This window comes from Peromyscus eremicus, chromosome 8b, assembly GCF_949786415.1.
Source record: "Peromyscus eremicus chromosome 8b, PerEre_H2_v1, whole genome shotgun sequence".
NCBI lineage: Eukaryota > Metazoa > Chordata > Mammalia > Rodentia > Cricetidae > Peromyscus > Peromyscus eremicus.
The window spans coordinates 30,225,702-30,243,730 of record NC_081424.1 but is presented as its reverse complement, the minus strand read 5'-3'; the positions used below and the strand labels follow the sequence as shown (position 1 = coordinate 30,243,730).

Here is an 18,029-nt window from a genome sequence, read left to right as displayed (position 1 = left end):
CTAGAGTACCTACAAAAATCAGGAAACTCGTAAGGGGCCATGGGAAAGGCAGTGTTCGAGGACAGAACATGTGTGGTGTGAAGAGGAAGGTGGGTAATAGAGCTAGGAGGATTAAACGGAGTGAGGGAGGGGGCAGGGCAGGGGGGGTAATAGAACAGGGAAGGTTAACTAGCGCTAAAGAACTTTAGAACTCCATGTAGGAATCTACGGCTGCAGAGGCTTCCTACAAATTAAAATAACACACACACACACACACACACACACACACACACACACACACACACACACTGAGTACAAATGGCCTTATCCTATAACGGGAGTGAGGAATGCTTCTAGATACCATAGACTAACAGAAGGTCCCCTGCAAATAAACAAATACAGAAATGGTAACAGCATGCTATTTCAGTTACTCCTTAGAACTACAGATTCCAGAGAATAAAACGAGGCGCTTCTTCCCTTTGTTGCTTTCTCTGGCCCATCATCCTCACTATAATTAAGTACAGATTCTTCCTATCAGCATAGAATGCTGGTGCTTTGGATTCCTTGCTCCTCACCCCACTCGTTCAATGAATTCCCTACCTTGGCATGCAATGTATTTCACCCATTTATCTGCTCACTCATTCTTTTAAGTGTCAAGTGAGGACAATATGTCCAAACTTGATGTGCCAAGCACTGGACCGACCCTGAGGAAATGGCCACCGTACATTAAGTGTAAGTCCTTGTTTCTGTGGCACTTACAGCCTTGGAGAAAGGAACTGTAGAAATAAAAGCCCAGGATCCCTGAAGATAACAATTCAGAGGTGCTCAAGAACCTTATATAAAACGGTGTGACATTTGGATCTTCTGTATGTGCATCACCCCAGGATTACTTAAAATAGCTAGTACGATGTAAATATTATAGAAGTGTTATGGGCGATTATATTACTTTAAGCTTGCACATGTTCACTACCGTTGCAGCCATCACAGGCCTAAATTTATGAGCTATGGCTGGCACAGAGGAGAGCAGACACGTGAAGTAAAGGAATAAGTGGAGACTCCAAAAGCGCTCCTCTACAGAGGCTAGTCTAGCCTCTCATGAGGCAATATTTAAGCAAATACTTGAAGGATGTGTTGAAAGAGAGAAGTGAGCCACTCAAACATAGAGAGGAAACTATCCTGGGTAGAGACAAGTCCAAGGGTTCTGATGAGGGGATCCTAGGAGTGCTGTATCACAGACAGGGAAGGACAGACTGAAGGAAACAAAATACAAAATGATGTCAGAATGGAAGGCCACTTATTACATAACGAAGTGGAGGATTTTAATCAAGACTGAAGTAAAACATTGCGGAGGGTGTTAGGCAGAGGAGTATCTTAGTCTGATCTGTGTTTTAAAGGGAGAATTTTAACTATTATGCAAACAGTAATCCTTCCTGGAAGCAAGAGCCAGTTACAAGAGGACACAAATGGATCACAGTGTCCTGTACCACAGAGGAGGGAGTGAAAACTGATCGGGTTTAGATGAACAGTCTAGACAGAACTAAGAGCATTTGTCAGTACATTGAATATAGGATGTGATCGAGAGGAAGTCAGGACACTACAAGGTTCTGGGTATAGGCAACAAGAATGTAGCGGCCATTTCCAGGGCTAGGAATGGCTGTTAGCAACAGCTGGGACATCCCAAGTGGTGAATGAAAGCTCCTGCTGTCAGCATGATTAGCAAATACGTGTTAGACAAAGAAGAAAGAATGTCAAATAAATCATGGTCATGAAAGTCTAAAGTTCACACAGAAAGAAGATTGGGGGCCTAGTATCCATTTGGGAGTTATCAGCAATTGGGATGATACTTAATCCAGGAGCAGACCTGAGACAATCCAGAGAGAGAGAAGGGGGTGAAGCCCATGTCAGATGACTAGAAAGTGAAGTAACAGAAGCAATCAGCCAGATGCAATGGCTACAGATCAAGGGAGAAGCGAGGGCTGGTCACGGGACTTGTCGGCAGAAAGGTCTCTAGGATCAGCGGCAAGAGCACAGCCCAACAGCGAGAACAAACGGGGTTCAGAGAGAACGGAGAGGAGGTGATGGAGACAGTGACAGCAGACTTAAGACGCCCAGTTACAAATGGAAGCAGCGAAGTGAGGCATCAGAGAGCAAAAGCGAAGATTTGTTTCATTGCTGAAGTTGGAAAATTGAAAGACACGGGGTGGGGTATGAGTGGAAAAAAAAAAAAAAAGAAATGAAAAAGGAAAGGACATGACTGGTCCCAGGTTTCAGGACCAGGTGAATGAAAAAAAGAAATTAAGAAGGAAGGACATGACTGCTCCTAGGTATGGTGGAGAAGGTTTATTATATATATGTGGGAGAGCATAGCCAGGGGCAGGGACATCTGGGAGAGTCCAGAGTGGGCATGACCCTGAGCCACGTGAGGAGAGGGGGGAGAAAGAGGGGAACCAGGTGCAGCAGCCAGGAGGCCCCAAAGAGGAGGGGTAACCAAAATGGCTGGATTATATGGGGAGGGCATCTGTGGGAAAGACAGTCCAGCCGCTGGGCTGGAGACATTTGGGCTGGGGAGGGGCCGCCAGCCATGAGTGCCCCATAAGGGACTGAAGAATTCAGGGGGAACCTGGAGGCCAGCATCTGCTTTGATATGTTAAATAGGCACCTCAGTCATTTGTCCCACATTTGAAATCTAACAGAGTATATATGGGGATTTTCTATTTTCTAGTTTAAGATTACTTGAAAATAAAAGTTGGGTTTTTGCTACATTAGTTAAAACATTAGTTAAAAAAGAAATATCTGCTGAACAAACCCCGTGATGGGGGCATCCCACATGCTAAGGCTACATCGGGTTTTAAAACGAACTTCTCTTCCCTCACGTGTGCACGGGTAAGAAGGACTCATCAGAGAGGGTGATATCCTGGTGCCCAGGAGAGGTCAAGGAGTCGGGGGGGGCGGGGGGGGCCAAGGGAGCAGCTGAGCTAGTCAGCCAGGCGGAGATCGGGAAGGTGAGCCAAGGCAGGTGCAGGAGGAAGGCGTCTCTTCTCACTGGGTTTCTCAGTTAAATAAGAAAGGAAACTTCTGTTTGGAGAGGGGGCAGAGTTAGAGTGTAAGAAGTCTGAGAGAGGAGAAAGCCAGAAGGAAATGTAGTCTGGAGGAGTAGACAAGGAGAGAGAGGCAAGGACTGAGGACCCAGCTGGTGTTAACAGCCACAAATGGAAAGTCACACCAGTCAGCATGGGGTGGCCCTGTCTCTAGCTCTATCCAATGGTCAGGCACAGACATGGTAGGCAGGAAGGGGATTCGACCTGCACTAGGATACAGGAGGAAGACAGAGACTGTTTTACAGGGGAGCAGCTACAGTAGATATTACAGAATGCCAAGAAGCCCATAGGCACACCACAGCATGGTTCTTTAAAAAATGGTTAGAACCTTTCCCCCTCTGTGCTCTCAAAGATAACAAATTTCTGAAACCTACACCTACACACACACACACACACACACACACACACACACACACACGAGAGAGAGAGAGAGAGAGAGAGAGAGAGAGAGAGAGAGAGAGAGAGACCCCGAGACAAAGACAGACAGAGATGAGAGAGACAGACAAGACACCAGACCAGACCTGACACTAGAGTTCAAATATACATCACATGTCAAGATACTTCAAAACAGCACAAGATACTCCACTTTCAAGAATGTCAGAACACAGCCTATCAAAACACTGTAAAGTTATACCATAAAGAAGCCAGCTTTGAATAATCTTAAAGCAGCACTTCCTGGAGGTGATTAGTTATGAGATCGTATTTTATCAAGTAAACATAGCACATGACTGTTCTGCAAAACTCAGCTTGGGAAATGGTGGTCTAGAGATCAGTAGGGGCCAGAGTCCAGTCTCCCTTTCTACCCAGATCCGTTGTGTCTGTACTGAGAGAGGCCGGAATCTCAACCTGGCCTTCTCCATGGGAAACTAGAAGGTAGAACACCAGGAAGTAACAATGACTGGAGTTCCTGGTAGGTAAGAAAAGCTAGAAAGTAGTAGTAAAAGCCGGAGAACATTCTAAGAACTATTCTAAGCGATTGAGATAAGTATAGTCACCACCTCCCAAGCCATGCTCCTCAAGGGCACAGTGTTCAACAGGAACACGCTGAGAAGACAAAACCACTATTGAAAGCTGCTTTTTACTTCAGGAGAAAATACTTTTAACTTCAGGCTGGAGAGGTGGCTCAGCAGTTAAGAGCACTGCTGCTCGTCCAGAGGACCTGGGTTCGATTCCCAGAATCCACATGATAGCTCACAACCATCTAGAACTCCAGTTCCAGGGGACCTGATGCCTGTTTCGGCCATCAGGGAGCTTGCATGCACATGACACAAAGACACATACGCAGACCAAACACCCATGCACATAAAAATGTCAAGTTGGTCTATTTTCATAAAAGACTCTTCAACATACAACTCGTTAGGATGGACTGTTAGAATTACATTAATAGGGTTATTTGGATAGCCTCAGCTTTTCTTCATCACTTTGGTTACGGATTTTTACTGATGGTGTAGTCCCTTTAAGGAAATATTTCTATTCCAGCAGCTTGTATGGACTAGTCTGCTGCCCATGTGCTACAAAAAGGGCTGTTTGTCTCTCTAGAATAAGAACCATGTTGCCGGCGGCGGTGGTGGCGCACGCCTTTAATCCCAGCACTGGGAGGCAAAGGCAGGCGGATCTCTGTGAGTTCAAGGCCAGCCTGATCTACAGTGTGAGATCCAGGACAGGCACCAAAACTACACAGAGAAACTCTGTCTTGAAAAACCAAAACAAACAAACAAACAAACAAAAAAACTAAAAAAAAAAAAAGAACCATGCTATATTCTCCTCCTCTGAACTCCTCATTTTAGAAACCTCCAAAGCCTGCTTTTCTCAGGTTAGTACTCTCGTGTTGCATCAGACCCAAAAGTTTTAAAACCGAAGCTAAGTTACAAAGTATCAATTGCCATGTATCCAGACAGAAGCTCCGCAGAATCATGTCACAAAACCGGAACTTACATCTTCCTTCTGAAACAACGTTTTTTCCTCTCTCAACCAATCTCCTTTTAAAAAGGGTACTGAAACAATTTTCTTTTAAGTTTACATTAAATTATATAACTGATGCACAAAGCAAAATATTGTACATATCTATGGGGTAGTATGCAATATTTCAATACATGAAATAATTATTCCTTATTTCTTTCTAAAATATTGTTATGTTATATTATACTAAATAGATTGCCATGATGTTTTAGCAATTTATATTTTCTCTTTACAATAAAAATACTTTGTAGGTGAAAAAAGGAAGTATTTATAAATAGCTTCATAAAAAATGAAAAAATAATAAATACACACTCATTTAATTATTTCCTCTGTCAATCAAATATAACTGTAAAGTGCCTGCCAGACCAATGGTTTATTTCAAAGCAAGAACAATAAATATCACTAATTTATACTTGATTCCTCTATAAATTACAATTAAGGAAATCTACAGCATATTATGTACTGCCTGAATATTACATAAGGCCTTACTCATAACTATAGATTGATTAAACTCACCATTTAAGAGAAAGTCACCGTCTCAATAGAGAAAGTAAGAATAGCCGCCTCTGACCTATTTTTCTTATACTCTGTCTGTAGCAAACAACACTTCACTCAGAAGTTGGAAGGCTCCAAACTCATTTCTTTTGCCACATCTTAGTCCCATCTAGTGTTCAAAGGCAGAAATGTAGCAAAAGGAATAATAAGGAACTAACAGCAAATCACTTTTCACTGCACCTCTCTATTTCGAGCACTTGTGTTTTTACGTATGTCATGTCGGAAATACATTGCAAAACTCTTTAAGTGAAAATGAATCACAAAGTCTGCTATGATCCATTCGGATCAAGACTAGTCCATTCTGAAACACTCAGAAACAAAGAAAACAATTCACACACACACACACACACACAACCTCATTATTTATGCTTTAACAATAAAGTGAGCAAGACATGAAGGTCATGTCATAGAAATACAGACAGGCTAAGTGAGTTCCTTAGCCCCCAAGGTTGGAAAGAAAGAGATCTGTTTTGTTGGCAGTGATTTTGAATTTGGCCTTGAACTTGCTGTGAAGTTAAGGATGGCTTTCATCCCCTAATCCTCCTGCCTCCACCTCCACCTCCCATGAGAATACAAATAAGTACCATCATGTCACAGTCAAAAACTACATAAAGTCATGTACATATGCAAGGCTAGGCAGAGAGCTAAGCCAGAATATTTCCAGGAGCTTATGTAAGGTAAACACTGAAGTCTCTTTCAAGCAACAATGGTTGCAGATTTGTAAGATACGCCGCCAACCTCTTCCACTGCCTCATCCCACAACGTGATTGCCTATTTGCTAACCAGGACCTGACTGCCCAGCCACCCATTATAGTGAACTCTGTTTCACTAATAAACTACAATTTTCATCCAGCTGAATTACCTCGTTCTCTCTTCCATCCCTAATTCATATTAATTAATGTGCTTTTTGCTGAGAATCTCTTGATAACATGGTTAAGTTAGCAAAGATCAAAGGGATGCCATTTAGTCACCCTGAGATCAAACTTTTGCTTCTTCTTTTTCTGGGCTGAGAGAGAAGAAGCGATTAGTGTGACCAATAATCTAGTCTCAGATACTTTCACTTTCCCCTTCACAGTGGTTTCAGCCTTCCTCCAGCCAAGAAACCATACTCCAAACACTCTAGGTGCAGGGACCTCACCTCAGAAGATGACCTCACCACTCCCCTTTGGCACAGTTTTTCTACTGAAGGTCCCTTACAGCCATTTGCAAACCAGTTTCTGTCCCTCACACTCTTATTTGAATCCTTGCAGCATGTGATGAGGAGGCATTTGCTGACCTCTTTGCAAGGGGCAACTAGGGCTTGAGGTAAGTAATCTACTTAATAAGCAGGTTGCCAACTGATACACACCCTACCCCCAGGGCCGAACACAGGCATTCTTTCCTTGGTCAGTGATTCTCCATCTTACACGTGCCCAGGCCTTATTTCATGGTGTAACTCTAACCACATGTCTTCTGAGACGTCTTTCCCTGTGACCCCTCCAGTGAGGTTGAGTCAATCCTTTACTCCACATGCCATAGAAGACAGCAGCAACTGGTTCTACTAATTAAACACTAACCACCAATGACTGGGGACATGTTTCTCTCCTGCTCTAGAACACTTGCCCCCAAGGCTGAAGCTGAAGACCATCTGAGTCTCATTCACTCTATCTCTTCCTGTCAACATCGACACCCAGTGCACCTCCAACTAAACTCAGTAATAAAAGACCATCACCTTTGATATCACTCTAAGACCCAGGTTACAAATACATCAATATTCCATTAGGGAGAAACAAAGTCATTGTTATTCTCAATTCATAAATATAAAAGAGATCTATCTTTACAAAAAAAAAAAAGTTTGCAGTTTACTTAGGAACAACTGGGAAAAGACTGGGAGGTTTCTTATAAATCACTAATTTGATGCTTCCTGCTCCGTAGATCTATTCCTTGCTGACTTCTGCCCTTACTCACTGAGAGGCCACACTAAAATGAAATCAAAGTGGCTGAAGCCGCAGTTCTAGTCACCCAGGGCTTTGTGCTGAACATGCTAAGTCTTGCTGTCATGCTGTACAGAATCCCCAAAGACAAGGTCGCCAGAAAATACCATCTCTTACAAGGAAGAATATTTCCCAGCACCTAAGGGGAAAGAAGAGGTGACTATTCTCATTATAGGTTCTGTCCCGGAAGCCCAATATCAGACAGCAGGAAGGTAAGATGGAAAGAGGCTGTGTGTACAACAGGCAGGGTACAGGACTCCTAAGGTCACTGTCACAGGGGGCAAGACAATGCAGAGTTTCTTCCATCTTGTATTCTTGTGGAGGCCATTTTAGTTTTAACCAGAATTTGATCTCCTTGATGGAGACTTCCATAAAAAATAACCTAACTTTATCCTATGGCCCCTCAGTCAAGATGCCCCAGCCAACTTGTCTTAGCTTGTTAAACTGCCTACTTGTGCAAGCCCCCTCCTCCAGCTAACCACTTATCTTAGCTTCTGTTAAACTGCTTGCTTGTACAAAAACTCCCCTGTAGCTGTAGAGCAAGATACCAGAAAGGAGCTTTGGCCTTTAAAAACCCTTTACCCCAAACACTGGGTGCTACACTTGGGTCCCTGAGTGTACTCCCAGCTGACTGGAATAAAGACTTTCAATTGGCCATAAGATGTATCTGAGTGGTTATCTCCGGTGGGATCCCTGTAACAGTCCTCACTTTCCTTCCGGCATCTTTAAAATAGTTTCTAGTTTCAATATTCTGTGATATTTAACTTTATTTCTAAGTCTAACAATCATTAAGAAACCCAGAGGTAAACCTAGTTTATTTCTAGCATATACTATTTTCCTTTCTTTAGTCCTGGATAAGTTTTCATCATGTTCCTCTTTAGAAGGAAGAAATACTTTATTACAACTAAACATGTAGTATCTCGATGAAGATAGATGCATGCTTTCCATTTGCTCTGTGTAAGATGGAATAGAGTACACCTATCCTATTCAAAGGGAGGTAAACATTCTCATTTCAAAACTACTTTGAATTGAAAAAGAAAAGGAAATCTGTAACTTCAATTACACACCAAAGTCAGTTATGAAAAAAAATTCAAAATTCAAAGACTAGAGAACTGGAGAAATTCCAGAGCACTTAAGCAATTTTTAATGTGCCTTAGCTACACACCGGGGTAGGGAGCACACTCTCTTTTTTTGACAATTAACATGATTTCATGTCAATAGAGATATACATCATCCTCAAAGGACAATTCCAGTCTAAAATTAAGGACATTTGTTTATGCTTTTAAAAGTGCCAAACCAGTAAGAAGAGATCAGATGTTCACTTTGCCCTCTCTCAGAAGGAACCAGGGTCCTTTTTGTTTATTCACCAAGGTACCTGACATCAGAGAAAGCGCCTGTACCAAAGCTGCCCATGGTCATTACTTCATTCCAGAAATCCATGTACAGAGGCAGTGTCATAGCAAAGAAGTAAGTATGGCTTTAAAACACTATGATGTGCTGGGCATGGTGGCTAAGCCTTTAATTCCAGCACTTGGAGGCAGAGGCAGGATGATGTCTGTGAGCTTGAAAATAACATGGTCTACAGAGCAGGTTTCGGATAGCCAGGGCTCTACACACAAAGTGACCTTGTCTCAAAAAACAAACAAACAAAATAAATAAATAAACAATGATGAAGAAAACAAAATCACGGTGACACTTATGTGGTCATACAAATAAACGTTAATTCATTGTGTCTACAGAGAACAAAAGAGCAAGTAAGGCAGTCTTTTGTGGGGGGACTAGGGCGACGGCTCCGGGGGAAAAAGCATTTGCTACACACACATGAAGACCAGAGTTTGGAACCCCAGCACCGACATAAAGCCAGGTGGGCGTGGCAGCCAGGCAGCCAGTAATCCCAGGACTCAGGAGACAGACAGGAAATCCCCCAGGCAAGATGGCTAGTTAGACTACTGAATCACTCTAAAGATCAGTGGAAGACTCTGCTTCGGAAAACAAAATGAAGGAACCCAGGAAGACGCTGACTTTAACTTCTAGCCTCCAAATGCAAACACACACACATAGCCACACAAGAAAACACATAAATTCAATGATTCCCCTTCTTAAATAATTCAAGTGAAACTGATATCTAAAAATTCAATATGAGGATTATTGATAGGTCTACTGAATATACATATTAAAATGTGAACTCTAATGGGTAAAGGCACTTGTCACTAACCCTGACAACCTGAGCTCAACCCCTGGAACTCACATGGTGGAAAGAGAGAACCAATTCCCAAATGTTGTCCTGTGATTGCCATATGCACTCCCCTTAGTAAATATAAACATATGTAATAAATTTTTGAAAAAGAAAAAATATGAAATATTTACACAAGTTAATATTCACTTGGTAATGGTCATATTGCATCTGAGATGTCTCTAAAATATTTTTATTTCACATGTTCTTAAGACAGAAACACTCCAGAGATGTTCTTCACTATGAAAACCAATTCTAGTAATCAGCTGTGAAATCAAGTGATTTAGGTTTAGGCTGGGGCTATAGTCCAGAGGTAGAGGACTTGCCTTGCATACACAAGAACCTGGGTTTGATCCGACATCACATCCATGAATATAAAACTCAAATGCTCTGTTATAATGATTTTATTATAATTGTATAATTTCATAGTATGGTGTTTTTACTATTGGATACAGTATATCTAAAAATGTAAGGATTAAAAATAATGTTCTTTAATTGGTATCATTTGTATTCAGCTATCTGAGTGATTCGATAAGCTAAGTATAAAAATATAGGAAGATGATCAAAATAAATTTCTAAAAACTTACACAAGACACTCAAGAGGAAGAGGAAAGTAAGTCTGTGAATGCATGCACATGTAGGTCTGTGTTGGGAATACAGGGACACAAATTTCAATTCTATGTTATGAAGTCAAGTCAAACACAAATCCTGAGTTGTCTGAAAGGATGTTAATTAGAAGAAACACATGGGACAAGCAAAAGCTTAAAAATCTGAAATAGGAAAAAGTGGAGCAGAACTTTGATTTAATCTTGCTTTTGCTTTTGCTTTTTCTGTGTATAGATATTTTGCCTGCATGTATGTCTGTGTACCATGAGTGCAGTGCTCACAGATGCCAGAAGAGGGCATTAGAACTGGAGTTAAAGCAGGTCATAGCCTGCCATGTGGGTGCTGTTAATCAGCTCAGGTCATTTGGAAGAGCAACCTATGCTCTTAACCACTGAGCCATCCCTTTAGCGCCATCATTTTTATTTTTTCAAGACAGGGTCTCATACAATCCTGGCTGGTCTCAAAACCCCCGAGGTAGCAGGGGATGACCCTGAACTTCTGATCCTCCCGCCTCACCTCCCAAGAACAGGATGACGCCAGCCACCACACATAGTTAGAGCTTTTTTGTTTTACTATAAACTTCACATTGTTCCGTATTTTGAACTGTGTACTCACTTTCCCTACATAAGCATTACATTTTCAAAAGCACACATTAATGGAAAATGTCTCACCAATAGTCATAGCTCTCATCCCAGTTGTCAAAATGGACCAGGAACCGATTGTCCACCATGTCTGTTACCGTGGCAACACAGATGAAGGAAGGGTTCTTTTTGTCTACAGCCTCAAGCTTCATTCCCACTCGAAAGCCTGATGGGATCGCTGTCTATGGAAACATGCAGATTTAATTAGAGATAAGCACACTTCACAACAGTGCGATCTACAGACTCTGTACCCCAGCTCCAAGGACAGGCATCCACAGCTGTAGTCACCTAATATAAAATGCTACGCCAGCCTCACAGTGGGGTTGCTGTGCACCGGCAACAATAAAAACGAAGCTCTACAGTTACATTCAATTAACTATCTGAGCCTCAGAACTGTAACATCGGCAACCTGGCAGAGTTTAAAATAATTACTTTCAGTGTGTGTTTTAATACCTTAGTTATACTAGGCAGGCAAGTTTTATTCACCACATGGCCTGATTGTCTAGCCTTCTTTTCCTCGATTATTGATTGGACAATGAAAATTATTTCACACAAAAGGTACACTTAGCCGGGCGGTGGTGGCGCACGCCTTTAATCCCAGCACTCGGGAGGCAGAGGCAGGTGGATCTTTGTGAGTTCGAGGCCAGCCTGGTCTACAGAGCAAGATCCAGGAAAAGGCGCAAAGCTACACAGAGAAACCCTGTCTCAAAAAACCAAAAAAAAAAAAAAAAAAAGGTACACTTAATTGGGTAAAAAAATGCAAAGTCAGTACAAACTCGCTTCCACCTCTGAGAAGATCTCTCCAGTACTGTACAGAAAGTAGGTCACCATCATATACGAAAAGCTTCAAGCTATTACAACTGCGGCTTACTACTACAGTTTTTATTCACAGCAGCAGCAGCAGCAGCACAGGAGCTGGCTGTTAATACATGGGGTCATTAGGACTATTACGTATTTTAAGGCAATGCACAGATTACCAGACATCTGGGATCTACAATGAAAACATTAGAAGTTCACTAAGCAAGTGCCTGAGTGACAGTCATGTGTAAACAACCCTTACAATCTTCTGTGGAAAAACATTCTAATCTCAGAATAGGACACTTGAATATTCATTATGTTAACTATGAAACAATGTAAGTCATTTCCACCCTCCAATAAAACCCCTTCATTTCAAACTGAAGCATACAGGCACTATTCTAATGCTTTAAGCAAGCACGCTACCTTTCATTTTACAGTAAAAGATTAAAGTGAAAGTAAAATTATATGGCCACGGTTGCAAAAAATGTAAACAAGTATATCCGAAAATGTTGCAAGTCCTGAGTGAGTGAAAGAGTGCAAATAATCTATAGAAAACTTACCATCTATTCGAACCCTGAAATTATATATCATTTATGGCCATAAATATCTGACCATTCTGATGCAGAGAATCTAGAAATAGAAAACTTAATTACCTCTCAAATACCAGCAGACAGCCTAAGATTAGGCTGTATGCTAACCATGCCCAGAATGTAGTGATGGTTCAAGGCAGCTCATCACACCGAGATGGAAGTCAGCATCGGAGGAGCAGCCGTGGGGCAGAGACAGCAGGCTGCTGAGTTTCCAACCAACCGACCTTCCTCCAGGGAAATGTCTTGTCAGAGAATATACACTGACAAGGCAGTATTTACATTCCAGTGATTAAGCTGTCTGCCCAATTAAGAGATAATAAAATAGGCTGCCCATATTTTCTCTCTCTCCTTTCATTCTTATTTCAACCTAGTGTATGCTCAATTTCATCAGAGAACATTTCTTCCATTAGATTTGCACCCTCAAACCAGCTGCCTGACTGATACCATGGTCTGGATGGGAAGTCCCCCCCGCCCCCCATTGCAGATACTTTCTCCATTTGGAGGGAACCCGGATAGTGATGCTGCTGTCTCTTAACGCTCTTACTCCCTGCTACCTAAAGGATGAGCCTAGGAGAGGAGGATGCTGCACTATTCAGAGAGCCAGGCTGTGGGCATGTGTTCTACTCTGTCTGCTGTGGCTCCAGGGCTCTCCAGTGTTGCCGGGGGTAAGGTGGGATAGAAAAGAAAACCTTTCATTCCAGGGCTCAGAATCAAGAGACTCATTTGTCTGCAGTGAAAGGTCGTATATGTCCTCCCGTCTAGTCCTTGTCAGCTATAAGGATGACATTTTGTATGCCCCTGCTCTAATTAGATCACATCTTGGGGAAGGAAAAGTGTAATGCATAAGTCTCTCAGATATGCCATGGGAGGAACCCCAAGCAGAAAGACAGCATAGAAACAGACAATGCCTGCACATCAGCCTTCGCTTTTGCTACAACAACCACAGCAAACAACAAAGCTATGAGCTGCAATAAAGGCATGGTGGAGTCCCTGGCGACCTCCTGCCTGCAAACTCAAGCAGGGCTGTATCCATCACACTGTGTGACTCCCATCGGAACAGCGCTCCTAGTTAGATGACGGCAACAGTACAATATTCCAGCCAATATAATTTTTATGCATCTTAATTGTAAGTCACACCTGGATTTCCTATTATGTTGTCATACCATTCAATAAGACAACCATAATATGGCTATAAAATAGATATTTACTCATGAAGAATTTAAGCTCATTTCAAAGTTTAATTAAGATACGTGAATTCCACTTACCCAAGGCAATAAAATTTATTATAGTTCCTTGTTATCACTTGTGATTTATCCTATGAGACACGGGAAAAAAAAAAAATCACTCCTCCTGAAAGGAAAAGTACTTTGGATACACTTACTATGTTCTGATTTTCAAATAATGACTTGGGAGCAGCCTGGGCTTTGCACGTCTTCAGGTAGGACTGCCAATTAAATTCTTCTTCTTTATACCCTAGAGCGAAAGCACATGTGGACAGACTTAGGAAACACACGAAGCATTACCAGCTAATTCCCAGTCCTACTCTGCCTGCAGCTGGAACATGTTCAAATCAAGCAACCAAATGCCTTTTTTCAACACATACAATTTTATCTACAATGGATAACTCTCTATTTTTTTAGATACAGGTTGTGTTTACCTTCAACAAACTTTGTTATTATTTTTAATTCTAAACGGATATGGTAATGGACATAGAGAAGAGGAGTAAGGAAGCAAATGTATTTTGAACCAGGTTGGCTTTGTCTTACCAAGCTACTCCCATCAACACGTGGTAACAATTCCTTAGAAGTAGGACTGGTGAACAGGAGTTATCACAGTCCTCATTCCTCAGTTTCCCTCACCTCGTTTACTTTGAGAGACTAATATGAACAAATAGGAAGTTGGGAAAAAAAAACATTTTAGTTCTTCAAAAGAAAAAATGGGGGTGAGGGGGTGGATAATCCCAGGTTCATCAAGGGTTTTGATAAACGACAGTAGCAGAAAAGTCCTTGTCTAACATTGCCAATTCATCAGTCAGCATCTCCTTACGAGAAGGGAATTCCTAGATGGGCTTTTATGCATCTCAAATGCCATACTGTCTTCAACTTTTAGTTAGAACGCAGGGATGCTAGCCTACTATACAATAACCTCTTCGGGGCTGGAGCATAGTTCAGTGGTCAAGCTCTTGCCCAGCATGTGCAGGGGTCCTGAGCTCCATGCTCAACATTGCAGGGAGAGGGGACAAAAGTATCCAACTGATAGCATGAATTTTTGACCTCCCAAAAAAGTTAAAAAGAAGGAAATATTATTAAATACATAGGGGATGAGCTGAAAGTGATAATATTTGTTTTTTTTTTTTTTCTGGGAGGTGTTTTTTACAATTATAAAACAGGTTAAAAAAAAAAAGCAAACAAACCCTGGCAGACTGTAATATAAAGGGTGCTTATCTCAACACTCAGGAGACAGGAAAGATGGTGAAGAGTTCATTTTGAGACAAGGCTTCGTGTCTCAAAAAAAAAAAAAATAAGTAAAAAGCAAAGCACTCCATTTTATCTAGGGGCATAAATCAGTGTAAAGCACTTGCTTAACATGAATGAAATCCTAAGCTTGATCCCTAGCACTGAAAAATAATTATTATTAGCCCAACATCTATGCATGGTAGCTTTCAGTACTATATTTTCTTCTGCAGTCTCTAAAATATCAAAACATATAATTTCTTAAGATACTGATATTCATTCTCTCTCTCTCTCTCTCTCTCTCTCTCTCTCTCTCTCTCTCTCTCTCTCTCTCTAAGGTCTTGGCCTTGAACTCACTTTAAAGCCCAAACTGGCCTCTAACCCATGATTTCCCACCACAGCCTCCCTAGTATTAGGATTACAGGTATGTGCCATCCTATCTGGCTTCTCCAGACTTTTTCATATAATGAAATAGCAGTAAAACTAATGTCTCAAATAATTTTATTCAATGCTATGTGTATATACGTGTATGTAGTCACACATATATACAGATAAAACAGAACTGTATGTAAAAGTTGTTTATAGTCAAGGATTATTATTATTCAGGTTTTAATCTATATGAAAATATGTATATGGAAGTAATTCTCTTAAATTAGATTTCTTTGGCTTTAATAAACATGTTTTACATTATGAACAATAAACTTCACTTAATTTTCATAAAAAATAACTTCTAAAAATTCCAAGTTAGCATCTAAGAAAGTAAGATTTTACTGAATTTGAAGCACGAAACAAAAAGTAGCAGTACCTTTTGGAGGCTGGAGCTTATGGCTAGTTTTCTCACACCACCCTACTGGGTGTATGTCCAGAGCATCTGCATTTACCCAGAAGTCATAGCAATCAGAATATCCATCAAAGTGAAGCTTTATCCGATATCCACAAACCTGAAATAGGTAAGCAGGTTCAGTAAGTTAAAATACACATACATACACACACATAATAATAATAATAATAATAATAATAATAATAATAATAATAATAATAAATTAACTTAGGTATCAGGTATGACATATCCTCAGTGGGGTTAAGGAGATGGCATTGTCAGGAAGGTGATTGCCACACAAATGTGAGGACCCCACAAAAAGCTGGAGGCTGAGTGCAGAGCCAGCACTATGACCCCCCCAAAAGTGCAGAAACTGTAGTTACTGCCATGGAAAGGCCTCTAAAACAGTCTGCTAAAATTCAAGTGGCAGAGTAAATTATACAGGTGAGTTAGTCTGTGAGAAAACCATGTGTGCACTTACATATATGTTGTACATCTCCTTCTAAAAATGTACGGTCGTTTATACACATAATTATATATATATATATATATATATATATATATATATATATATATATATATATTAAAGAACATGACAAAATACTGACAATTATTGCTGGGAAGTGAAAATCAAAAAGGAAGAAGCCAGGTGTGGTGGTACACACCTTTAATCCCGCCACTCAAGCAGGCAGATCTCTGTGAGTTCGAGGCCAGCCTGGTCTACATAGTGAGTTCCAGGATAGCCAGAGATACACAGAGAAAATTTGTCTTGAAAAACAAAACAACAAACCGCTCCTCTTAAAGGGAAAGAGCAAAGAAAAGGAATAATGTCCTGTTTATGTTTTATATGTTATAGCCCAGCAGTGGGATCAGGATCTGTCCCTGGTGCATAAATTGGCTTTTTGGGGCCCATTACCTATGGGGGGAACACCTTGCACAGCCTTGATACAGGGGGATGGGCTTGGTCTCCCCACGGAAGACCTTACCTTTTCAGAGGAGGGACTGGAGGTGGGGGAGTTGGGGGGCAAAGGTTGGGGGGGGAGCGGGAGGAGGGAAGAGAGGGGGATTTGTGATTGATATGTAAAATGAATAAAACATTTCTTAATTAAAAAGAAAAAGAAAAGATTCCAATAGAAAAAATGCACACATATATAGCATACACAAATTCACAATTAAGCCTACTCCTCCCAGGATTTAGAGTCCTAGGCAACACTGAGGTCCCCGGGGAATGCAGTTTCTCAGGAAGGCTGAGGGCTACTCCCACCCTCACTGTCTCAAGCCCAGAGGGAGCTCAGGGGCCTCTGGTCTACCCTGTCTTACAGGCAGCTGTCTCTGCTCCCCTCCTACAAGTGAAGCCATTAGTTAGTCATTTATAATCCCTGTGGTCACAGTACTCCAAGCTTGTCCTCCTCAGCTCTCCTGTCCTCTGCAATTCTGTGCTTTGGTAAACAACCTCCTGTATCTTCAGCCTCCCTGCCTAGAGACTGCCTTGCCTTGAGGCTTTTCATTCTCCATAGTTGACTCCTGTAACCTCTTCCTCCAAGGCTTGGGCCACAGGGTTACACCGTCCTTCACCCTGGTCATCCTCAGTCCCATACTTCTAGCATGTCCCCTCTCATTAAGTCCCTGAGCCCCAGCTGAGACCTCCTCTCCATTCTGAGGACTTACATATCTTTCTTTCCTGTGTCAGACATACACTCCTATGGAACTGGTTTCCACCAGGAACTATCAAGCCTTTCAACTCCTACATTAAAGGTCTAACACTAGGAAGAAAGCCCCCTGTCTTTCCAATTTCTGGCCCACCTCTTCCCAAGATTCCAAGAGTGTACCCATACCTAGCCTAGTGAGTACTTCTGGGAAGGAAAACATAAGTCACTTTTCATTATTCATATGTTCTGTACCTATGAATTCATTTGCTTGTTAAAATTCATTTCTAACCCAAAATAATATGCTTGGTGCTGGTAGAGATGTGAATACAGAATGACAACAATATGTGAGTCACCCAAGATCCAGGTTCCTAGCAGGGACTGGCCGGGTCTTCTTGTTGGGACTGTCCTCCTATGAACAAGTACCCTAGAGACTCTCTGTTTAATACCGTGTTTTCCACATCTTCAGCCTTTCCCTTGGTACTTTCACTCATTAACCTCTAAGGGCCCAGAATGCTATGATGTACCTAACAGAGGAAATGTGTGTGTTATAGGAGCTTTATTCACGTGTGCACTGATCCCTGCTTGTTGATGAATGAGAATTCAGTTTTAACACAACAACAATATAATTAATAAGGAGTCATCAAACAAAAGCAATTATGTGTGCTGACCAAAGCA

At 41.4% G+C, this 18,029-nt stretch overlaps 1 protein-coding gene across 1 annotated transcript in view; it reads right to left on the bottom strand.

Annotated features, from left to right (window-relative positions):
* Nucleotides 1-18,029, bottom strand: part of L3mbtl3 (L3MBTL histone methyl-lysine binding protein 3) — a 112,475-nt gene that overhangs the window by 52,133 nt on the left and 42,313 nt on the right. The window contains exons 11-13 of the mRNA XM_059272619.1: nucleotides 15,691-15,826; nucleotides 13,814-13,905; nucleotides 11,075-11,226 (exon numbers count right to left, since the gene is read on the bottom strand). Coding sequence (XP_059128602.1) covers nucleotides 11,075-11,226; nucleotides 13,814-13,905; nucleotides 15,691-15,826 — 380 coding nt within the window. The remainder of the gene's footprint in view (nucleotides 1-11,074; nucleotides 11,227-13,813; nucleotides 13,906-15,690; nucleotides 15,827-18,029) is intronic.